General features: G+C 37.4%; 1 protein-coding gene across 1 annotated transcript; it reads right to left on the bottom strand.

Moving 5' to 3' along the window:
• Positions 1-368: 368 nt before the first annotated feature.
• Positions 369-11,568, bottom strand: LOC126873621 (uncharacterized). The gene has a single exon (XM_050634686.1). The coding sequence runs from the start codon at positions 10,136-10,138 to the stop codon at positions 8,456-8,458; it is 1,683 nt and encodes a 560-aa protein (XP_050490643.1). The 5' UTR covers positions 10,139-11,568; the 3' UTR covers positions 369-8,455.
• Positions 11,569-26,060: the final 14,492 nt, after the last annotated feature.

Genomic DNA, 26,060 nt, shown 5'->3' with positions numbered 1-26,060 from the left:
ATCACGACACTTTTGCGCACCCTATAGAAACCAAATATGGAACAAAAAATAAAAAATCCGGAACACAACAAAATTGAATCGAATTAAATCAGATATGCCGGTCGATCTTCCAAAATGACGAAGATAAAATTATTTCATCTTATGATTTCCAACGTCATTCTTTCGGAGCGATAGTTATTTTCTTAAAAGAAGTGGCTAACACCGATAAACTTTAATTAATAACAGCGAAACTTTAATTTTTATACCTCATATCAATTTAGATCTCAATAGAAACAAAAATTACATTATCTTAAGAATAAAGGAATACCTGAGTTAATGTTCTTTTTAATTTTAAACTACACAAATATTCCAAAAAAATACAAGATAAATAGTTGAAAGGGAAACTCGTCGACTTTTATTGAATATTTCGTGCACAAGAAAATAGCACTCTGCATGTTCGAATCGGTGATCTTTAAAAGGCTTACGTAAGAGGATGGATGTAGACATAAGCGTGTCACGAGAGAAGTTTGCATTATGCAGGGCAACACGAAGCTACCAGAAAACAGATGCGAGAAGACTCCATCGCGTTCGCCGTGTGATAAATACATTTTCATTACGGTACACGTCCGCGAAACAAGCACAGACCACGATAAATAAATAATCGTTTGCGCTTCGTCATGATCTCGCGCAACTGAGTCACACAGAAACCAAACTTATCAACTCCATCCACATCTATTTTGTATTTTTTCAAAAATTAAACGACGTAAAATCATAATATTCTAGTAAACAACGATTAACAATAATTTGCTTACTATTATTATTATTATTATTATTATTATTATTGAAGTAAAATAAAAAGATTCTAAAAAATGAGACTTCGATAAATTTGACTTCTGAATGGCCCAATCTCCGCTTTTCGTTTAACTCTTCGTTTGAGCAGCCCATTTCTCCCTTGATCTGTTAATTTCTTTTCACCTCTTTCTCTTTTGCTTTACTCTTTAATGGTTAGTGTTGATTTTATTCGTCAAACGAAGAGTTAATAACAATAATTCCGGCGAGAAAATCCTAAGAAACTGTAACTACCATCGACCGTGAACGATTCGTTTCACCCTTCAACAGAAATGTACAATTATTCGCAGAGTAAAACACGATATCTTTTTGTTATCTGCAATGCAATTATTATCGAAAGTTGAATTTCATCGAGGAAGGAATATAAGAAAACTTTGCTCTGCAAATATTTGCCACGATTTATACGATTCTGTTCGATCGAAGGGTTTGTTTCGAGTACAATAATTATCGTCGAGTTGAAAACACTCCACTGGTTGAAACTTCCTATACAATCATCTGGCACATACGATTAAATAAATAAGTTCCAGTTGCACACCTCCTGCTCGACTTGCAACTCTCGAAGATCGATTCTTTCTTCTTCTTTTATGACACCGGGCTGATCTCTGTTACGGAACTGTTAACCTTGTCCTCGATCGCGATTAAGAACGTCGAAGGCAGCCGTGTATCGCCCTTTCGAGATTTCGTTCGATCCTTTCGCTGTGAAGCTAAATTTACGAATAACAAATTCGATAATCTCGACGAAAAGCGGACAAAGTATTTTTAGTATCCCTTTCAATACTTTCATTTTATTTTCGAGTAGATTTTACTTTAGAATAAAATAAATGTATTAAAGTTAGCAGGAATGAAAAATATAACTTTCATTTTATGTGATATCGATTTTTACTATATCGTAAAGTATTTTCAATGGTTGCGCGTTGTATTAGCATCGATATAAATCTTCATACTACTTATTATTAGTCGGCGGATATTTATGCAAATCTAAAATTTTTCTGATCGCAACTGGGAGAATGGAACCTAAGCGGAAATTTTCTTTACCTGTTAAAATATCATAATGAGTGCTATACTTCGGATATTCTCTGTATTACTGCATATATTGTGTGTATTCCGTGTAATTTTGCATTTTCAAATATACCACAATCGCGTAAAAATCCGCAGTCTACGTATTATTTCATTTTATCTTTCGCATCAAGGCGCAAAATAAAAAGTAAGATTACTAGATCGCGGATTTTTATGCAAATTCATATTTTCGAGAATATAAATATGTTATGAATATATATGTGAATATATATTTAAAAAAGTAGAACTTTGGTAGAAAATTGTCTTACCTACCAAGTATCGTAGAAAGCGCTATCTGCTTCGGATATTTTATATTATGTGTATTCTCTACCATTTTGCATTTTCAAATTTCCTACAAATGCATAAAAATCCGCTGTCCAGAGATTACTTATGGTACCACCTGGTAATTAACACGTTGACTGCCACGCGAATTTTACATACACTTTTATTTACTATTTTGCACTGGGATTCGCAATACATTGAAATATACTGCATCGTGTAGTATTCGATTTTTACAAAATATTATATCACATTTGCGCACCTTTTTCTAACAATGTTACCTAAGTCATTCATATTGTTAATAATTTTTTAGTACATGAAATTTATGTTCTTTTAAACATACTAAAAAGATACAGTAACGTAGGTGTTCATCGTGGTAGACAACGTGTTAAAAAGGCTACTAAAACTAATTTTTGTCAACCTCGAGGAACAAACGAGCGAAACTTCCGTTCCAGCCTGATAACCTTAATGACTAGGCGAATTCACGAAAACTCGCGTGTCATCCCCATTAAGTTTGAAGGAACAGGACACTTCTTTCTGTTAAATTCAGCACAGCGAAGGAATTAAACGTGACATTCTGAAAGGAGCAAAAACAGTCGCGATACAATTTTACAAAGTCGGACAATTTATGGCGTTTGGCACTGATTCCCATGCTGGCTAACGCTTCGCTAACGCTTTGCTAAAGCTGTCGTTGTTTATCGAACTTTTACAGAATAAAAGCTTGCGTGCATAGTTAACAATTCGCTGTCGAAGGGAAGAATTTGTGATTTTAGCGTGGAAAATTGGATAACCAATTTGACAAATCTTCTTTTTATTACTATAACGAATGGAGCAATTGGAAGATCCTTGTCATAAAATGCAATTGAAATTGAAATTTCTTCTGTGTATTTTTCCAGTTGTTTCTAACTTTTAATGGCCAATTTAGCAAATCATTTTTAGTACTATAACGAACAGAACAGTTGGAAGATCGTTTGCATAAAATCGAATTAACGTTGAAATTTCTTCAACAGAAATTTTCGAAACACTTTGATTGCTATGACGAGACTGTATTTAGATTCGTTTGAGATAGTGACGCCATCAGAATTGAAGAACGGTCCACTCGAGAACAATCAATTTGCGAACAGTGAAAGGAATTTTCGTCATGTCGCAAGATAGAGACTTCAGTTTGTTGCCTGATAAGTGTCAGTGGGTCGTCAGTGTTTCATAAACTCCTTCGACCACCGAATGTGGTTACGAAAAGCGATTACGTGGTCTGTCCACGTACTCGTTTCCGTTTGTTAAACCCATAACTACATCGTGGAGGCAAGAATAGACGAAATAGTTGATCGTGAATATATCTTTTGGAAAAATCAACTCTGAACGTGGTTCTTATGAAAAACTTGTGAATTTTTCTGATTTTTAGCGATTTCTTCGTTTGTATGGACAATTCTTGTGAATTTTATATTTTATTATGAAAAAGATTCTTTACTCAGTCTCATATATTTATTAACATTATTTTAATCGCGCCTTCGCCGAAAATTTGCAAACTCCAGCAATTTTTGCAAATTACTTCGTTCCGATGCAGAATTTCTCTAATTCTTGAAAATTTTGCTATATTTTATGTATCTTACTCCACGAAGGATTGTTTTGAATTCTCCTTTCAATTCTTCCATCGAAAATGTATCTACGACCTTGCTAAACGAAATCATGCAACGCACGTGGGATTTTCCTATCTATGAATAATATATTCAGCGGCATAATTCGGTCCATTGCACTCGCGATACCTTGAAATTACCACGCAATTCATTCTTTTTTTCTCCAGTCTTTTTCTTTTTTTCTCTCCCTCTTATTGCAATCGTCGCGAGTTACGTGTCGCGAGAACGGAGAAACTCGTTGCGAAACCGAAGCGACACTTTTCACCGAGTCGATCAATGCGATCGATGAAGCGCGAGCAGTAAAAAGCAACGCTTCCAGGCAATGCTGCGCGATACCCATTCATTTGCATACGTTCGTCTGCCGATCATTAACCACGTTTATGCCTTTAATCTTTTTAGGTCCTTTTTCACGTCCTGTCAGAAGATCGCTGCGCAATCTCGACTAGCAAGAAAGGAACGTCGAGAATCGTAGACGTTGTAATCTTTCCGATTTTGTTTTCCTTCCAGCCACAGACAGGCGATTGACGTCTTTTAATAATAAAACAAGGAGTTAAAAGAAGATTTGCTCCTCCCGAGAGATTATGAAACGTTTATAAACTGAAGAAATTACAATAGTGCTCGATTCTTGATTTAATAAGATCGATGGAAGTAAGTTTTTCAAGAAAATGCACATTTACTGATGAAATTATTCATTGTTATTTGCTGATATAATTAAATATAACTCACTGACATTATTTTACTTAACGAAAAGTCCCTCTCAGTCTCATGATCATGGATTATTCTTAAGCTAAAGCTTCGAATGCATTGGTTTTTTAAATATTTAAATAATGTTCATAAGTACATATTCGATGGCTTAATAAATCTATAAAAATAACTTTAAAATATTCTCAAAGTCAAACAAGACAGATGACTCGATGAGTAAAGGTATTTTTCATTTTCATCGAGGTAAAGTACATATTTCTTCAAAGTGCACAGACGAGAAAGCCAGAGAGGAAAACCACGTTGAATAACGAAATATGTCGCGGCAAGCGTAGCAGACTCGCGTCGGCCACGAATCGATAATAATTGAGCCTAATTGTATATGCATACGCGACGATAGGAATGTGTATTCATCCGAGCATACGAGGTATCTGTAACCAGTTTCGAAACAGGCATGCTCGATGCTTGAGCAAACACGCGTCTCTGAATTGAATAGTAAAATTTCAGGTAATTAATTCAGACCCTTTTTCCCTTTCATCGATGCTGTTAATTAAGTTTCTAATCCCTCCACGTAATTTTTTCGACGGACGAAGAATTTATCTCAATTAAAAAATAATCTTTCAATATTTTCCACTTATTAATCCAAGTATGTTCATCATTTTGTTAAAACAACCATTACTAAACATTTTTATTTCATTATTTATGGATGTATTGTTCGCTGCATTCATTTATTTCCGAAAATATTGTACTTCTATCATCCTTTTAAAACAATATCTATCTTTCTTTTAAATTAACAATAATATAGCCTCCAAATAAAGTAGGAAATGATGATATTTCTCAAATAATTTGATATTTATTATCGCCAAATTGTTGATAATTATTATATTGAAAAACGAGAATCCAACCTATTCGGCTCGCTCTTCTAATTTTTAATATTTCTCTCAAAGTACGAAAATTTCATCGATTTAATCTCGAAATAGAAGGAGGAAATGATATCATTTTTCAAATTATCGCCAAGGACAAAAATCGGATCAATCTGTGTAAATTTTCGAATGTCAAATATTTTCAACAAAAAGGCGCAGAGATCAAAATGATCTCTCAATTTTTTATTAGAACGTGGAGAATCAGAGGTCTCGCGAAATTTTCCTCGCCATTAAACCGCGTTCTAATTACGATCGTTAGGTTAATTGTCTGGAACGTGTTTGCCAGCTTCGTAAGCTGGTGATACTGTTGCACAGTGTTCGAGATTGCATCTGGGATTTCCCAGATTTCGTTCTCATAAGCGCGAAATCGCGTCGAACTATTAGACTTAAGCAATCTCGATGTCTCCGTGGTTATTAAACAGTCGTTCATTATCGTTGTGTTTTCTCATGGAAAAACGAGGCCGTACGTCAAAGGAATGCGATGCAAATCCCCCTCATGTTAATGTTGGCGCCCCTACAATCTCCTCTCATTTTTCTCATCGTGTTGCGGGTCAAATAAAAAGATAAAGAAGCGAACACCATGCAAACGATCGTAATTATCATGTGTTGCGTGGGATATTTCATAGATCTGAGTAATTAGCGGTCGTAACAGGATTTGAGGCTAATACTGCAAGGCCGGTTCGCAATTAATCGCGTTTACGAAACCTGATTTGTCGTGAAAGCGATAACGTTGATCGTTCATTCTTCGTGTTTGCGTTAACTTTCTGATAGATTCGTGTAAATTATTGATGAAGGATTTTGGCGTAGAAAATGTTGAATGAGAATCTTTCGGAAGTCAAAATCTGCTTCTATCCTGTCTTTTGTAAATTAGTTAATTTTATTATATTTGAGCATTCTTGCACAGCAATTTAATAACTAATAATATTATAATCAATATTATAACGAATACTACACTTTGAATATTTCTTTATCTTATACGCATTTTATATGCATTCTACGCTTTAGAAAGTCTCCCTAAAAAATCCAATCACAATTTTTAAAATTTCATTTCTCGTCAAACTTGTTGATTATTATATAGAAAAGTTAATACCGATAACTTATAACTTGTAAAATTTTACTAATGATATTAGTTTAACTGCGCAAGATCGCCTTGATATTATGAAACATACCACTTCTGAAGAGCAAGTTTACTGACTTTCATAAATTCATTTATGATAAATAATTGTAAATTTCAAGACAGATTTTTTAAAAGCAATGTTTGCAATATCGTTATTTTTTGCTGTGCTTCAATACATTGAATTGATCAACATGGTTTCTAAGCGTCTTAATTATTTCGCTCTTTTCCCGAAGCATTATACGAAAGAAAGGCGGTGAAATGCAAAGTTCTCTGTTTCTTAAGGCTCTCGAAACCCTCGCCGTATAACTTTTTCTCATGCAATTAAGATTAACGTTCACGTTCTCACGAGCAAGTCGGCTGTAACTCGTGCGTCGGAGATTCGAACCGTCGCGTAATCTTTTCTAGGGGAAACCACTGATACGATTCCTCGATTATAACAAAATATAGCGAGGTAATCATCATTAATACAACAAAGAAATTTCAATCGAATACATAGAGAAATTATAAAAAGAAAAATGACCATTTCATTAAACAAAAACGATCTTCCAATTGTTTCATACAAAATTTCATATTGTAACCGAGTATAAGAAATTCTAAGGTTTAAAAGATAAAGAGAGAGAAAATTCTTATAAAGGTTCTTAATAAACCCTCTAATTACTTTAAACAAAATTTTATATTATGATTAATTTGTAGAAATTTCAAAAATTCGTGCGCAATAAATTCATTAACGAATTGTCAAATAAAGAACGATTGCAATATTGGAAAAAGACAACTTTTTGACTGTTGAAAAATTTTAACGATTCCTGAGTAATTTTCTGTTAGTGAAGGAGGATCCTAAACAAAGTTGTAATTCTGCCAACTGGAAGGAAACATTGCAAAGTTGCGTGTCTGTGTCTAACGAGTTCCAGCCATTAGAACGATCTTCGTTGGACGACAATAATTCGAGCTCGTCCAATTAGCCTGTTCATTTCGCGACAGGAAGGTCGCGCAAAAATATTACGTCGTCGTCAATCTTTTCCGCCAACCGCGATAAAAATTCTCGGACCTTTTGTCAAACGAAAAACGACAACAGAAATAATCAGTGTTAAAGAACGAAAAATTTCAAATTATATAGAGAATCGAGACATACATAAAAATTATAAAATTCCAAATTAAAAAGTAGAAATAGCAAAAGTTGACAACTTACGAAGAAAACAAGTAAGATATAAATAAAACCGAAGAGATTCTAAATAAAAGAATAAAAATGTTAAAACCCCATCTGAAAATTCACAAAAATACTTTAAAACTCAATTTATTCGAATTGAATTTCTGCTCGAGTTTTTTCAATGCATCCCACGATCAAAGTCCTGAATTCGACAAAGGTGATCGACTCTCGAGATAAGACGATCGAGGTCACAGGTAGAAATCAGCGAGACGAAGATGAGGCCGGGTGTTCTTCAGCTTTTTGCCTATCCGTAATTTTCCTACTCGGGCAAGGTTCTTCTAAGAAACGAAAGCCAACTGAACCAGTCGGGCACTCGACCACCCATCGCGATTTTCCACGCTAACACCACGAACCAATCTTTTCCCCCATAAACTAGTGCCTCGATTAACAGTCCATAGACTCCAGAAAACGAGTCCAAATTTCCTATGAAAATCACTTTCCATCCAAAACAATGGACAACACCATACGTTCTTATTCAACAAACAGAAAGATAATCGGTCCAAGTGGTCTGTTCACACTGTTATCTGGTCTCTGACTAAACGGTCCAGTCTCAAACAAGCTTTTTCACATTATCATGAAGCAACAAAGCGTCTTCAACAACCAAAATCCAAATAGAACAACATCTGCCTTCATATTGGACCGACTGTATAACTTCCAGACTTGACTCATCGATTATTTCTCATGATTACAATAAGAATCGACATCCGGAAAATTCCTAACGAGGTCGTGGCCTAGGTAGAGGCTGAAGTTGTTGCTGATGGTGCGAGTAACCGCTCCTCGAGTTAGCTGGCATCGGCTGTACCCTCTCAGGACTGTCATCCAGGTTCAAACCAGCCACCAACTGAGCAATCTCCCTGTCCTTCTTCTCTTCTTTGGGCAGCGCGTTTCCATTTTGCCCGCTGAAGCCCAGAGAGGCCAAACTTCCGTGACTTCTGCTACGATGCTCCGCGCGAATGCTGTATGAGAACGCTCTTTCGTTCAAGTGGCCCTTTCTTCTATAGATTCCAGTTCCAAAACGCGACTCGTTCTCTGGGCTATCAGCTGCTCTGCTCATCTCTGCGGTGGTAAGATCCGCGTGAGAGGCAGCCAGTCTTCTGGAAGCTCCTAGGGTCGAAGAATCCGCCTCAAGATGCTGTCTTCTGCCCCTATTTCCAGCTGTCCCGTAAGTTCCAGCTGGATAAATGGCTGCAGCGGGTGGAGGCACCACAGGTAATGGAGCGTACACCGGAACGATTGGAGCGGCTGCTGGAATCGGTCTGAGCCCTTTAGGATGATGGTGAGCCTTCCTAGGTAAAGTTGCGGCTGGTACCAATAAAACTGGCGCTGGTCTGGCCAAAGTTCCTGCGACTGATCGACTGCTAGGTGGCAGAGGATGAGGATGATAGTGCTGTTGCCTCACTGGATGACCCAGAGTATGGTGTCCATGACCGTTAGTGTATATTCCTTGATGCAACTGAGGATGAAGGTGAGCTTGTTGCAAGGGATCTTCGTGAGAGGATCGGTTTTTGAGCTTCTTGAGTTTCTTGTTCGCTTTTCTGCGGACTGAGGACGATGAAGATTCTTCGAGGAGCAAAGGTTGAGAAGGTGGAGGGGGCGGAGGCGGTGGAGGAGGTGGAGCGACCAGCTGACGAGGTCTAGATCCCTTGGTGCTTCTCAGAGTCCCCTGTTCCTGATATAAACCGTCCACCTCTTCTCGACCTCTGGCCCAGACCTTATGATTCTCATCTCCATTGTACAAGCTAAGGTCGTCTGTTGAGGTAGCGTCTAAACGAGTCGCTTGTGGACTATCTAGGGTAGTACTGGATCCTCCTAGAGTGTGGTAGAGACTGTTATTCGAAGGATGTCCACTGGTGACTCCGTTGGTCGTCGTGGCAGAGGGATCAAGGCCCTTGGCGTAGCTACTGTCCGCGTACGCGTGAAAGCAACATCTGACCAGGGCGTTGGCCGCCATGTCGCGCTTGCATATAAATGCGTGACATTCGAGAACCTTGATACCCGTGGTTCGTCGCAGAACCGCGGCGAAAAGCGGCGGATGGTTGGCACTGGGCGTTCTAGCGAAGGGAGAGTCCAAGGGAAGGAACCTCGTGTTCGAGGCGTCGCCGCTTCCGCCTTTGACATGCCTCACAGCAGCGCAGTAGTGCAGCGCCTCGATGGGAAAGAACCTGGTGACCTTCTTGCGGTGCTCGTCCACATTCTCCAGCAGCAGGCCGTTGCTCCAGACGCTCAGCCAGGAGTCCAGTCCACGTGCTCCCAAGGCACCCTGTTCTGGGTATAGTTCTCTCAAAGGTTCTTGCACCCCTAGCAAACCTTCCTTACTCGCATGGGGCACCGAGCTGCCTAAGTAAAGGACTCTGCAGCGACAGTACGGCGTCGCCGTATCCTGATTGGCACCTCTCATTTTTGTATTCGTTAGGTCAGACCGTCGGATCCAATACTAGTGATCACTGATCAGTAGACCGAAGATTCTTGTTATGTTTCTTTTACGTCGTTTTGATTTATTATCCTCTTCTATCAAGATGAATACTCTCGGAAGAGGAGCAGAAACATACTACGCGTAAAGAAGCCAGCAACCATTCAGAACCATCGAATCATCGGACACCGTGTAACCATCGATTCGACTGAATAAAATTCAAGGAACACACGCGACCGTAAGGTACACACGGAACAACGTTACAGAGGACTCCACCCGGTAACACACTCCACTCGCGATTACGCAGTCACTTTCCAAAGACGTAGCCCGGTTGCAAAATACGCGTGCGTGGACGAGAGAGCCGCTCTCGGCTATTTCGCAGCAGCTGTAGCCGCCGCTCGCGAGAGATCGCGTCAGGCCATTATGGCCGCCTTCTGACGACTTCCCCACCAACTAGCTACCTGGCCGTGTCTCCTCTTCTACCTGGCCTTCTCCTCCTCTGTGTCAGTCCGTTTTTCTTTCTACCAACGCGTCCCGGCCCGACTCTTACCAACCTTTTTCAACCCCCCACCAATCCTTTTTCTCCCACCTTTCTCTACCAGCCGCTCAAGCCAGGTCCTCCTGTGGTATGCGGTGTACACCAGTGGCGTCTACGTCCTCCTGGTTGCCCCTTACCTCCACGTGTACCGATCCACCGACAAGTACACACTCTTTTTACCAAGGGAACGCTCACCGACGATCGAACGGGCACGCTGAGTGTGTCGCCGCCGTTGGAATCCAGAGGCGCGGTCGACAGGCCTCGTCAGCCACGCAGGCCGTCGTCTCTGACGTTCCTCTATGTCTCATCGGCACTCACAACTTGGATAAATATCCAGATATACGTCTACCTATGCCCTGATTTCGTTTATCCGATATTATTAGTCGAACTTTCAATGATTACTTCCGATGTTCTACACTATTACTGTACTGTGTTTCGTATAGATGGCGCTGAGGTCGCATTCACTTGACGACTGGTCCCACTTTGACGAATTTATTTCTTGTTTATGGTCCCTGGAGGATCGTGTTGGGTACGCAGAAGTGGAATACGAGATTGGTGTTCCACAGCGAGGTTTCTGATGGTAGAACGCGCACGGAGAGAAGGTAGGAATTGAACAGCGAGGCTGTTGACGCTTGTACGCTCCCCGTCAGACTGAGGACTGACGGAAGGCGTGAGACTTCGACCGACTGGGCCCCACTATTCCACCAGGCCCCTTCTCTCTTTCTTTCTTCTTCTCCCTCTTTCTTCCTTCTTCTTCTGATTCTCTTTCTGCCGCTTTTCTGCTTCGGGAAAGGCACTCCCTGACAAAGGCCGTATCTGCCTCGGGAACCCTTCGTCCGATGGGGTGTCTGGAACTGTGCCGAGGAAAATGGACATTCTTCCGAGCCGATTTTGCCGAGGAACGCCGATAGCCTTCTCTTTCTATCATCGTACTTCTTTTTCACGGAATCGAGTGATGCAACCAACAGTGTTTTGTTCCGAGCTGTTCTCGGTTGAATGAATTCCTGATGACGATGGAGGAAGCTGGAGAAATTTGTAATGGGAATGGAGAAGTGATTAGGATTAGGATTAGGATTAGGATTAGCGAGGAACGAAGCATGAAAATTACGTTTAAGTATTTGGCTAAAATAGAGAACTTGAAAGGAACCATTTATTTTGGTCACTTTGGTGATTCTAAGATTCAAAATTATTCCAGTTAGTTTCAAGAAAATGAAAACAAGAGGAAGAAGAGACGGTTTGATGGAATCTGATATATCACTTTCGATACTCACAGCATTTCTGAGAATTAATTATGAGTTTTGAATTGCGAAGTCGTAAATTTTATAGTCAGAAGAGTTTATGGCTACGGAAGAGAAGAAACGAATGGGTACCACCTTTTTCTTTTTTCGATGCCATTCAAGTAATTTGCTGGAAATAACACCAAAGAAACTAAAATGAATGGTATAAGAAAAGTTACATAATGCAGGAGAAGATAAAACCATGTACAATGTGCATTACTAAATGCAGGTATTAAGACACCAATCTTCTGCAGAATCTAACAAGTTTTAATTTATTTAATTTTTGTATTCTATATATGCTATACTAATGAAACAACGAGTTTTTTTTTAAGACACAAGCACACAACTAAATTAATGAAAAGCATTCAACGTGTATCAAATATCACATTTTGTGATACAACAGGCGCGTTCATATTTATACATTTTTCCGACAAATCAGACAAAATTCGGTAAAAGGCATTTTTATAAATCTGACATATATCTGAGAACTTAAGAATTAGAATTTTTTTCACATTGATAGTTCTATTAATATTAATAAGGAATGATTAAATCTTGCAGTTTAGAACGTGGAAGAAAGTACGCGTTTTGTGCTGCAAAGGCAGCTTTCATGAAAATTAACAGAGTCTGTGTGTCGACACAGAATTTTCGACACCCTGATTTACGGACGAAATCGCAGGGAAAGGGTTAACACGGATTACTCGTGAAAACGATACACGTTACGATCGAATTCATGAATACCCCGTTCATAAATATTTAGCGAAGCAGTTTCGCGTCGCAGCGATATATCTCGTGGCAAGATTTAAGCATCGACGTCTGAACTTTGAAATTCAGCTCTCCTTTAAACTACGGTACAATATATTTCTAGTGACAAACGTCCTTTTCATGATTAAATCACAGATACGTTTTCCAACGAAAACTTCTTCCAAATTTTCTCAAAATACTATGTCAATTTTTCCAGAAGAGAAACAAAAGATATAAGGAGCAAAATTACAATTAGCCATCGAATGTCTCTTCAAATTCCCAAACACAAATGTTCTTTCTTTGTTTAAAAAAAAATCGAATGTTCGATGAAAGTGCGCTGTGAATTTTGTTAGGCCAAACACAAATTCAAGTGCTAAAGAAAAGTGTACGTAATAAATCAGAAATTCCTAGGAATAAAGAGTGGATTAGATAACGAAAGGAATTGCAACGCCAGTTTACCATTAAATGGCAATGATTCGATTTTCACAGACGCGTTCCCTTTTCAAAGCATTAACGGCGAATGCTTCGATTCGTGCAGTTGCGCAATAAATATTCGCGATTTCGCCTTCGTGGCCACGCGACGAGCCGCGAAGCGAAGCGGACATCCAGACGACTCGACCTGGAGACCTGGAATCGGCCTCTGTCAAAAGAGAATTGTAAGCGTTCACCTCGTTCACTGTGATCGTGCAGTCTCTGACCTATAAAGGACAGGTCGGCATATGTGATCTTACATACAGGTGTCAAAATGTTCGATACTTGCCACTTAATTAGTTTTCTCTCATCTGTCATTTTATCTGCAACGTATTTGTATTTCATTCGAGAGGAAGACCATTAGCCATCGTAGACAGTGCGACCATTGATTCATACAAATATTCAAACACTTCTAGAAACTTCTTATGTACATATTATAGGAAACATTTTGAAATCTTATTAGCACTGTAATAAGACTATCATGATCATATGGATAAAACTTGAAAAGGATTAGAAAATTTATATTAGAAGCTGGAAGCAGAGAAAATCAAAGTATTCGAACAATCAATTATTCTCTATATTAATAAGCCACGATACTTACTTATTTACTATTATATATAATGCATTAATTGCACGTTTAATACTACTATTCCTAGTGTATATTAATTTCTTACTCGGTGTATGTTTGCAATAAATCTCTTGTAACTTCCTCAAACCCGTAGTAGAAATTGCAACGATTCTGTCATTCCGTGATATACAAATTTTTTATACTCTTTATGAGATCTAGCGATTCTTACCTCTTGGAGATAACATTTTTAATTACGTAAAACGGACGGCTGTCAGATATCAAACAACATATGTTTCAAACTATCCCCTATTAGTTCCAAAGAAGAAACAGCATGTAAATGTTGGTGAGTGATTATACATATACTAGGAATTAATTATCATTTTGCATACATGTATATAATCTTCAGATATTCTCCGCTTATCACAGTCGAATAACTTCTATCTGGCACGAATTCTTTAATTAATTTAATCGCTATAAATCGCATTAGGTACACGTTGCATTATCAACTTTTTCCCTCCATCTAGAATTAACATCTACACTTCGTAATCTGAAAATTTCACACTCCAATAACCCACGATAAGAAACATTAATTACACGCGCTAATGAGAAAGATTTATAGACGTTGCTTTTATTTCTAATAAATTCTAAATCGAATCAAAGTTTAACGATTTCTTAGTTAACTTCTCTTTCCATCTATCTGTTCATTTTACAGGATGCCCCGTGATTGAAAACCACAAGTGGGAAACATGTTAAGTCACATTTCCTGTATTTTATATGATTATTCATTTTCAAGTGGTTTCACAAGACAAAATCTCGCGAGTTGGCCACTGTCAGGGTCTTCGGTCACGCGACCCTGATTCCATGTTTTCTGGCTTCACGTGACACGCTCGCGTTCTACGATTCCTCGCCGCTTCCTGTACTCGCGACTAATTACATGGAAAACGTCGTCCGCTCTTAATCCAAAGGGAAGACGTAGAAATTGTGGGGGAACGGCTCTTCCACGCCGGAAATTCCAACCGGAATTACTCATAGTCTGCGTATGACGCTGCAAACAGGATTCTTAATAGCTTCGTATTTTTTTTTCACTCGATCGTTTAATTCCACGGTAGTAAAAGAAATATTTTTCACTTTTATTAGTGGAAATTATGATGGAATAAAATGACTGAAGAGTTCTTTCACAAGCATATTTCAACCTTTGGAAAATAAATCGTAAATGTTAATTAAAATTAAAATTAAGGATAGATTATAAAAAGACGGTGTAATGTTACTGAATAAACTGTTCTGTAAAGAAGCGCGTGTTGGACGTTAATTATTTGTACACCTGGTCAGTAGCAAAGGAAATATTTTTCATTATTATTTGAAATTATAATAGACGAAAAGTCACCAGATTTTGCTCTTGTCGAAATATAAATGATAAAAAAGGCAATGCAAAATTTATCATTGGAAATATCGTTTTATAGTAATCATTCAGGTATACATATACTTATTACCGAATAAATTGTTGTATAAAACAGCGCTTTAATTATATTTTGCACGATTGTCAGGTAGACGAATTTGCAATAGAGACGACTTTCGCGTCTATTTCTAAATAAATCTAGTAGTTTGTTTAAACCATTGTAACAAAATTTTCTGACAGGAAGAACGTTCAAAAATATATTAGAATAATAACTAGAATACAAAATTTAACATTTTGAGCGAATTGTCAAATCGATCAAAGACGATCAGAAATGATAATGAACATTATACGCTGTATTAGTAGATTTAGACAACTTGGAATCAAGCATCGAAGCATTGAAGAAACTTCAAAATAGTTTCGACAGAATCCACTAACTTCTATAATTAGAAAATAAAATTCCGCGGAGATATCACGAATACCAGGCGTATCTTCCGATCTTTACAGTCTCGTTCGAAGTGGATAAAAAAGGCAGAATGCCGAAAACACGCGAGCACACTGGACCAGTCGAGAATGGAACATTAGTATGCAAATGGGTCCAGGGCCGACTCGTTCGCGTATTTATTTCAGAAGATGGAACCACGCGAGATCCTTCGAAGGACGATCGTTGGAATCGACGTAAATCGTTCGACTCGCTGTATCCTCGTTTTATGATTTTCCTTGCGATCTTATCTAAACTCGAACCGTGTCTTTTTCTGTGCCGTGTTTGCTTTTTATCGACGCCGAGAGAACTGTTCAATGGTGTTAGTAATTTTATTTTCTTCGCAGAAAATGAGAAGAACGTTAAGAAAGACGAGCTTTCTAATCGTTGTCGGAAACTTTGCTAAATAATAAATTTAATATCTATATAAATCGATTACGTTATTACTTGGTAAAGAGATTAGACTTTCTTAGAAATTTTACGACGATTCTATATTTATAGGAGAGATAGCTTAGTTCGGTTCATGGGTGAGAATATCGTTGGTATGTGAAAAATATTCCTGTTGAGCGATTTTATTTCAGAACAGAGTGGGTTGCACCCTGACGTTTCGAAGGTTCCTGAAATCGTCGATCGAGTGGGTCAGTGGGTCGTTGTCACGTTAATTACGAGGAATCCAGAGGCTGCGTACACCTCGAGCAATCACCTCCTTGTACAGGAATTCTCTTCGCTTCTCCTCCTTTACTTTTCGTTCTCGCCATTTCCGACAATGGCAACATGGAAATGAAACGTTTCGTTGTACATTCCTTTCATATAAATCATATTTTGTTCAAGTCACTTATATGTCTTTTATACCGAAATTTACACAATGGGTTACGTTAGCCTAATTTTTCCTAGCGAGATTTGGTATTTTGACGAGTTTCAATTTGAAACTTTTCCAATTATTGAAAATATGTAAATGGTTTCAGCAATTATTATTCAGACCTATGCCTTTTCCGTACATTATTTTAATTGAAACCGTTTACGTACAGTATAGTTAATTATACACTAGAGTCGACAGCTTAATTAAAATATTAAAATTTTCTATTTAGGGAAATTCCAAGCCATCGTCGAATAAAAATAACATAATAATAATAATAATGATCTATTTAAATTTCATATGCCGTTATTTGTTAAATCGTGAATAAACTTTCCCTAAAAGGAAGAATAAATAATCTAACACTCGTATGAAGAGGATAAATTGCGATCGTTATAGCGTAACTGCTTTCGTTATAACGTTATAACATCCTGAATTTATTGATAAAAATTGCCCATTCTAGGATACTCCATTGTGCGATATTTATTAGCAAATTGCTTTAGCGTCTTTGGGTTTGCGTCTGAATAATTACGAATAATGATAGTCGAGTAACGAGTAATACCAGAACCGTGACAAACTTTTACCAGAGAGTTCGAAGCTACAAAGAAATCCCACTTATATTTCCGGTAAAAGAGCAATACCGGTCTCGAGGTAGCCGGGGAAAGCTTTTAAGATACTTGGCAATCTTCTTTCTCTTTTTCCGGGTTAACGATGTTGGGACACTTGCTCGTTTCCTTTTTCCTCCATACTTCGCCTCACAACATTGTAGTTTTCATTGTACATTTGCAAACAGCTCGTCAATCCAATTGTAATAGAAATACCAACATTTTCATCGAATTGCATTGCGTGTCCAAATAATTATATTATTATAAATTATTATAATTAAATTACTATTTTAATAATTGAACAATTTTTGAATAATACAATTTTTGTGAAAGTTTAGTGAAACCTACACAAATTTGTTTCAGCCAGTAAATTCTACATTATATGCATTCTATATATTTTTTTATACCGATTTCGTCGAAGAATCTCAATTCGGTGACTGTATCTTTTTTGTATACTTAAACGTAGCACATTTTACTACAAAAATCATTAATTATCCTCTAATGATCCTGAAATGTTACGATGTCGTTTCCTTTTTCCTCCATGCTTTGCAACATTATGTTTTTCATTGTACGTTTGCAAACAGTTCATCAATCCATTAGTAACGAAAATACCAGCCATTTGATAGAACTGCATTATATTGCCAAATACTAATGGCCGGCGTAACTGTAATACGAATAAAAAGAAAAATTACGATGCACAAATGATATTGCAATCTTTCGAAGGAACGCTGACATCTTTTTCGAATCACCGTTCTGATCGGCTTGAGCCTGCGACAAAAAGCCTTCCCATGACTAAGAGTAATATCGGTCAACATATTCTAAGCGTCGATGCATGACACAGCCTCAAGTTTCCGGTATAAAACGGTATACCGTTTCGAATTTGCTAAAAACATCCTCAAAAAGACCGGCGACTTTTTTCTTAATTTAATTGCTCTCTGTGTGAACGATCGCAGCTGATGATTCTCTTTTTACACGATTTATCAACGTCTTTGACAGCTAAGGAATTAATGTTTTTCAAGAGAGCAACGTGAAAAAGTGGTACAGTTAATATTAATCATTAAAAGAGGTATAATTTCGAGCGAGAAATTAGAAGAGCGAGCTAATGACATGAGATGATCCAGTGTGTTTCAATTGCGGTATGAAGAAAAGCCAAGAGATATGCAGAGAATCCTGTCCGGTGGAAATGCAATAACCTCACCGTTAGCGACTCGAGTCACGGTACCCCGATAAAAAGGAAAGAAAGTATCCTTTCTCGTCTGCGAACCGAGCGCTTCGCGTGTATTTTTAAATTCTTTGCGAAAAAGAAATATTTATATTCGTCTGTGGAATCGTTATTTGAATGTTTCGTTTCCTTTGGACATGGACGAAAAGATGCTTTCATCATTTCAGAGAGTAACTTGTTTTAAAACGAAATTATTTTTAAACAACTTAAATTCTTCTTCGATTAATTTTATAATCTTTCAATATTTTATATACGAGAATATTATATTCAAATTTATAATACTATATCATAGACATATACCTAAAGCAGATTTAATTAAATCCTAATGTAATTTATACCTGATAAAAGTCAAATTAAATTCATGTCGATTAATTTGAATATTTTATTCAGCGAGCACATGGAAACCAAGTTACTCTTAAATAATTGAAATTTATATTCATCTAACCCTGGAATGTCTTATTTACCAGGAACATTTAAGTCACATTATTCTTAAAAAATTAAAATACTTCAATACTTTCACTTACTCAAATAACCTTTCAACATTTCATTTATATCATCAATTATTCATATTAATATTTATTATATTATATATCTCGAATATTTTATTTATAGAACATTTATTTCAATATAAAAATATCAACTATTTTTGCCCAAAATACACAGTTCTTTTAAATTTTCTACCGTTCTGTTTCGTAATCAAACTATCTAATCGGTTAAATAGTTCCTTCTTACGTTTCTATCCGAGCGCTCTGTACACGATTTCCGCGAAGTTCAACCTTGCCGCGTACCATGTAGATCCTTGAGTCGTAGATCAATCGTCTGCAAGGCACGTCGACGATCTTGACTGCTTTCTACTACCTCGTGCCGAGGAAGCTTCGAAAGTTCTACGCAAATAAGCCGTAGGCTATGAGACGCACGTAAGAATCTCTCCTTAACACTTAAAACACCTCATACTTTCCATCTCGTGTCATCATTTTCCAACACTAAGAAAGCTGTTTTTCAGTCTAACGATCGTTTGAGAGCCGCAGGAACGCGAGAAAGTCCATCGAACGTAAAAATAGGGGTTGCATTGACGTAATGATCGCTCTTCCGGTTACGTGGCGACTCGGCCACTGGCCAAACGAGTAGAGTGTTAATTAAGACGATTTGGTTAACGTTCGATCCGTCGAAAGCGCGACTAAGAAACGCGAAATCGGTTCTGCTAATAGGCGCGATTACTTCGGAATGTTTTTGCGTCTTGAGAAAATATCTGTAGTTCGATTATTACGAAACTTTCTCCTTTATCATGAAACAAGTATCGAAGCTAGACGAATACAAAATTGTAAAAGTCGAGGAGTTCAGCTTGAACGTTTTTCTATAATTAAATTACTGATCCGGTGGTTGGAAAATTGGACAATTGTTTGATGATTATTCCTGTGATTTGTTTTACGACTTCGCTCATTAAACTGAGTCGTTTACTTTCGAAACATGTACAAATAGATGGTGAGCGTTTATGCAAATTTATATTTTTTATGAACGTAACTATAGAAAATTAAATGGAACCTACCCAAATTTCTATCACTCGGTGAACATCATACGAGTACTGTACTTATACGATCGTATTTTTAAATGTCTCATAAATACATAAATATTCATACAGTAATATGAAAATGATCAATTTTTGCTTCTGATGAATTTCGATGTCATGAACTAAAATTTGAAATTAAAATAAGAATACAATTTGAATAGAGGTAATATCACAAAGAAACGGTTTAACGAACTATAAAAATGAATTTTTACATTTTTATATTAAAAGTATCCTTTTTAGTACGACCGTTGTGGTAATCTCATTCAACCATAAGGCTCGACCGTCTATTGACTGCATCGTGTCGATATAGTTCGCGCTGTGTATATGCGCGCATTGAAATCTCCAGTCAGTTAGAATAACGGAAGGAGAGATGAGGTGTGTTGCTCCATAGCGGTTCACTTTTACTAATGCGGCCGACTTAAGACGTCGTTGCCCTGCCAATCTAACGGGTGTCGTTCCACTGAACATTCCTTCTATTAATTAACACTTCATTTAATATGCACCAAGATACATTGCTCCAAACATTCTTGATAGTCTTTCAAGAATGCTCTCACGAATGCTCCGAGAAATGCATTCGAAATGTTTGATAAAGTAAAATTTCTAATATTTGAGAAACACATTTTGTAAACATCATTTCGCTGCACGCAATCTAGAAATTATTCTTCGTTTTCACGATATCTAGCTTTCTGAATCGATTTGAATAATATTACATGTTCTTATAGAGTCCATTCGTACATACGAAAATGATCTTTGCTTCTGTAGTTTTGACTTTGTTTTAATTGTCTTTAATTGCCTCCTAGTGGTCTAATAAGTAAGTACAAACCCTTGTCCATATATTTTACATAAAAGGTTATTAAAATCTTCCAGACTATACTATAGCAAACTTGTAAAATTTCAATGAAAAAAGAAAATGATAAATAAGTCATATCGATTAGGATTGAAAGAAAATCCATGAGAAGTAATAAATTTCCCTTCGACTTTCTTCCTTAATTAGTAACCATGATTTAATTGCCTCTCGGTTGTCTGACAAACACCAAGAAAGGAGGATTATATTCATAATCAGCGCGAATACCGCAGGAGAAACTAGAAAAATTCTTTCAGGTACGCGCATCGGGAGCAACGGGAACTTCCGGCACGGAATATCCGCTTTTCCGTCACGTAGCCGTGTGCCTTTAGATAGTCATCGGGTCATAGCTTGCAATACATCGACATGACTATTGATGGCAGGAGCTACGAACATGAAACTCATGCGAAAACAGCGTCGAGTGACGTGCACCCATGGGCGCTTCGCGGAATACCACTCGAATTCTTTCTACGACCTCATCGATGCTTGTGCACTGAACCGTGCTCGTTTCACGATTTTGCTCCGAATCCCAGGATGGTCGACCTTTCTCTATCCGTTCCTAATTTCGTTACGCTGCAGAAATTTTAGGAAAGTGAGGTTTCAAGGTGAGTTCGCAGGAACACATTCTGAAGGGTTGATCTCGTGATCTTAATGGGAAACGGTCCGGCAAAATGGCCCAAAAGAAAGAAGCCGAGACAGGTATCCTTTAGTCTGGAAGACTGTTCTGCATACCGAGAATTCGTAGCTTCTCAGAAACGAATTGTCGATTTCATAGGAGATTAACGAAAACCGGGGAAATAAACTTTCTGAGAAATTGGTGTGAAATGGAAAATTATTAAGTAGTTACTGTGAATTTTTATGCAAATATTTTCATGGATACAATTAAAAGAATAGAATCTGGATAGAGATTTGCTTTGCCTATTAAATGTTATAAAGAGTACTACATTTCCGATATTTTATATATTCTTGCATACTGTGTGCATTATATGTGTCTTTGCACTTTCAAATATCCTATAGTTGCATAAAAATCTACCATCTAAATATCACAAATTTGAACTTTCCTAATTGTAAAAGTATCTGAATCGAGCTGCTCAAACGACAAAGCAAACGTTTATCCATTATCGATCAACCCACGATGAAAATGTTTTAAAAGCGTAAGTTAAAAATGCGAGTAATTCGACCGAGTGGAATCCACTGGAGTCGCCCGGTTACCTTACGAATTTTCTCGTGGTTTAGGTTTGCGTAATGGCGAACAATAACATCGACGGACGAATTTCCTAGCCGCACAAAAGGCCTGGCATTTAACCGAGGGATCGCACGTGAGCATAAAGCATGAGGCCCCGTGAGAGAGACCTATAACAGGTCACTGCCATCGAGAGAAGCGAGCAGGTTCGTAGTTCCAGGTCTCTTTATGGGAGAAGGGGATCCACTTTATTCCATGTACGTGTCCATGGAACACACACACAATCATCGTCGGGTTACTTCTTTTAATCCGTAAATCTGTTTCTCTCACGGCCTGCGACGAACCGTACGTGTTGCAACTTTAAACGTCAAAGTATCCAACTGTGAGAAACGATATTTAATCAAGATTTCTTCAGAAGTCTATCTTCGAGGAATTCGACATTTGTTCTACTTGTAACTTTTGTTAAGAATTTTTCCAAGTAAGTGTAATTGGAGCCTCTTTAACATTAGAAAGATAAGTACAGATATAACAAAGTATAATATAATAAAAATATATGTTAGTATCTTTTAACGTTTTCCTCGACAAGAAGCTTTATAGAATTCACGATGTTCTCCAGATTTTTATTTCTTCGATACAATATTGTGTTCTTTGGTTATACATGCTGTTAAAGCTTTGTCAATTTAGAATTGTTAGTTTAGAATTATTCTTACCACGTGACGTTGCATATTTCATCTTCAGCTAGTTTCGTACATGGTTTAACAAATGAGCAAAAAATTTCGTAGGCCGTAAAAAATTGCAAATATTCGTGTTTTAAAATTCGTTTTTTTTTCTTCAAGTCTCTGCGAGGATACTGTCCTATTTACATCTCAAGATAGAACAAATATCATCTTCCAAAAAACAAAGAACTTTCTCTTTGCAATTTCAAGTAAAATCAACCAAGACGCGGTTTCCTTTTGCCAGCATTCCTGTGCAGTTGACTCGTCACTTTTCCCTCAAGCTCCCTTGAAATCAAGGTTTCGTTTCTTTCTTCGCATTCCATCCAAACCGCGGTTGTCCTCGCTCGTTTCTCAAGGCCAAGGTGTCAACTCCGTTCAGAATGCGTCAGCGTGGTCGCTGGCAACGGTAATCAAATTTCTGAATTCCACTAGACGCGCGAATTTCATTACCCAATCACGGCAACCGGACCTACTCCACGATACCGTTCCCCACGTCTCCGCTATAACGGTTTGGCCTGCGAATCCGACGACGTTCTGCGCGATTTCTGGCCTCCATCATCTAACAAGGAAAGTTCGTAAACGGCTACGACTCTTTTTATCTTATCCCTCTTTCTCTCTTTAAATCGACATCGATCTTAGGAAATGGAGGATAAAAACAGGTAGATGGTATTAATCAATGCTTCGACTCTAAGAGACATGAATATTTTACTTCTATGACAAGGAATCCTCTTTTGATTCTAGAATGAACAGGACGCAAGCTTTCAGTTCTATGATGTCCTTTAGCGTATTTTCTTCCTTCATTTTTCGGTTAGTTTATGAGTTTAAAGTATTTATGAAGGATGAGAGATACCAAAATGGTACGTGGACGAAAATTGGACAGTTTTGTTTAAGTCTAAAACAAGAAGAGCGTCTTTTAGTTCCGTGATGAAGAATCTAAAGTATTTTTCGCCACGGAATGTTTAATTTCTTCAATTTTCGTCTTTCTGTTCGTATAAAGGACCTGTGACAGATGGAAAACACAAAAACGATGCTTCGAGAGTGACTGGAATTTTCTTTGGTTCTGGACTAGACAAAAATGAAGAGAACATCGATATATGTTTGTGGTAATACAGATTCCATTCAGTCCAATATTTTTCCACTTTGTTTCACGAGGCAGAGCTGAGTTTTCGCTCATACTTTGATACTTTAGTTCAGCGGTATATCTTACGTAACAAGCCGGTCGAAGCTTGCGAAATTCCACCGAGAAACGAGGAAAACCGCGGGCTAACCGAGACGCATTAGAAATCGGGGGTAAGTGGATCTGGCTTGTGCGGTGAACGCGACTCTGTCGTTGTGGTGGTTTCTTAGAACTTGGCGATTTCTTAGAATCACGATGATTACGATTACTACGGTCTAATACGATTCTCTGCAATCTGTTTGATTAATTCAAGAAATCACGAAGCAATACCATCCACGATGATACAAAGAATTCTTTCGATCGTGAAAAGGATTAAAAAAGCTAGTTAAACTCTAATTCTTCCAATGAGAAAAGAAAAGTAATAAGAATGATTCGGGTAAATGAATTTTTTCGAAACAAAGAGGAAATTCAATTATCCAATTGGGAGAAAAAACGGAACGGACGAGCCTGAGATTTATTCGTCGCTCTGGCACGAAAGACTTTCTATTCATTTGTTATTCGTGCAACAACTATAGACATCGAAACAATGCAAACCGGCCACTTCCTGCTCCGTTAACCATGAAAGCAATTTAACGAGCCACCGTACGTGATCCAGCCAATGGGCGTGTGCCGGTGGCTTATCAGAGAAATTTTCGTGCCGTCTCGAAACGGTGCTAATGAATTGACGCACGATCTGCAGAGAGAAAATGTATACGCGAGTAAGTTAATGACCGCGTATCATTACACGCGAATCTCGGCGCACCTTGCAGCGGATACTTTATTTTATCACGATTATTCCTAGAATAATAATTCCTAAATAATTGGAGAGAAGAAAAGTGACGATGATTTTTGGTATACAGTATCTAATATCGAAAATTGAACGAGACGAGGACTCATCATGGTTATTTTTGGAATTTAGTTAGAATTTGCGAAGAAGGGAAATTATGATTATTTTTGACATTTTATAATGCATATCTCAGAGGAAGAGGAATTTGTGAAATTTCTAAATTTAGAAGATTACGTGCGTTTACGTAAAATTTGCGCTCTCGAGGAATTTCGGGGAACGCGTGGTATGTTGGTTGTTTCGGAGCAGATATTAACACGAAAAGGGTATAAATTGCGATGAAAGAATGTGCAATAACAGAGGCGTCAAAGGAGATAATTGTGCGCACATTTTCTCAAGCCAATCTGCTTTCCATAATTCAATTAATTAATTATTAATTATTACAAATTAATTATTACAAAATTGAAATAGGTACCGGGAAATACTTTCTAATTAATTATCATCCAAGCTATGAATAAAAAGTTGTAAATGGAAAGATAGTAGAAGGAGATTTCAATAGTGTATCGTGTCTAAAAATATTACATTAAGATAATCGTTGTAATTACGCATTTATTCAGAGATAATACTAAAAAGAATGTAATAAAGGCAATGGAAAGATAAACGGAAACAAAAATCCAACTGCAGTTCGCATTATGCTGCTCAGAGACGAATCTATCTCCATGAAACATTTATTTCACGGTCTTCTGAGATTTACTTGCCATATATATTTGGAAACTTTTCTCTTGAGTGCGTCGACTCATGAATTATTAAACAAACCGCCCCTCTACCATTCTTATAAATTATAAATAAATACTCACTTTTACTATTAAACCAAAGGAATACCACGAAAACTCCTATTAAACTATCTTCAAAACATCGCTAATTTAATAAATATTTACTTGCGATCATCATATCAGCTACTTTCGAAGTGGAAGGCATAAATCGGTTTACAGGCTGCACATGCGAAAAAATTACATTCAAATACGCCTTTCTATTTTCAAAGCAAAGCACTTTTTCTAATTCTGAAACTACCATTAAATTATTCTCAGAATTGCTTTTTCCATTTCTGAAACTAGCATTAAACTACTCTCAAAACGAAGTTAACACAATACATATATTTTCCAAGATGTAAACTATGTCTAGACGATGCACGTTCTTATAAATTATAATACATTCGAATACCTATTTTTATCTTTAAACTAAAAGAGCCAAAAAGGTCAAAGAAGAAAGTAGTGTTTCTTAATTTAAAAATCTAATTAAAAATTTAATCTTAAGCGAAATTATTTTTAATAAAATTATCATAGAAGGAAATGACATAGAAGAGATCACCACTAAACTACCTTTGAAACACTGCTATCGTAACAAATAAAATAAATATCTTTTGTAATAAATTTTTCCAAAATGGAAGCCACGATCTGATCTGAAGGATGCACGAAGGAGATGAAGGAAAAGAACGACAATCCTTATTTGTT

The sequence above is a fragment of the Bombus huntii genome, chromosome 15 (assembly GCF_024542735.1).
Source record: "Bombus huntii isolate Logan2020A chromosome 15, iyBomHunt1.1, whole genome shotgun sequence".
Classification (NCBI taxonomy): Eukaryota; Metazoa; Arthropoda; class Insecta; order Hymenoptera; family Apidae; genus Bombus; species Bombus huntii.
This window is presented reverse-complemented; position numbering and strand designations above follow the sequence as displayed.

Coding starts and splice junctions, on each gene's coding strand:
- LOC126873621 (XM_050634686.1), bottom strand. CDS start 10,138: ATGAGAGGTGCCAATCAGGATACGGCGACGCCGTACTGTCGCTGCAGA.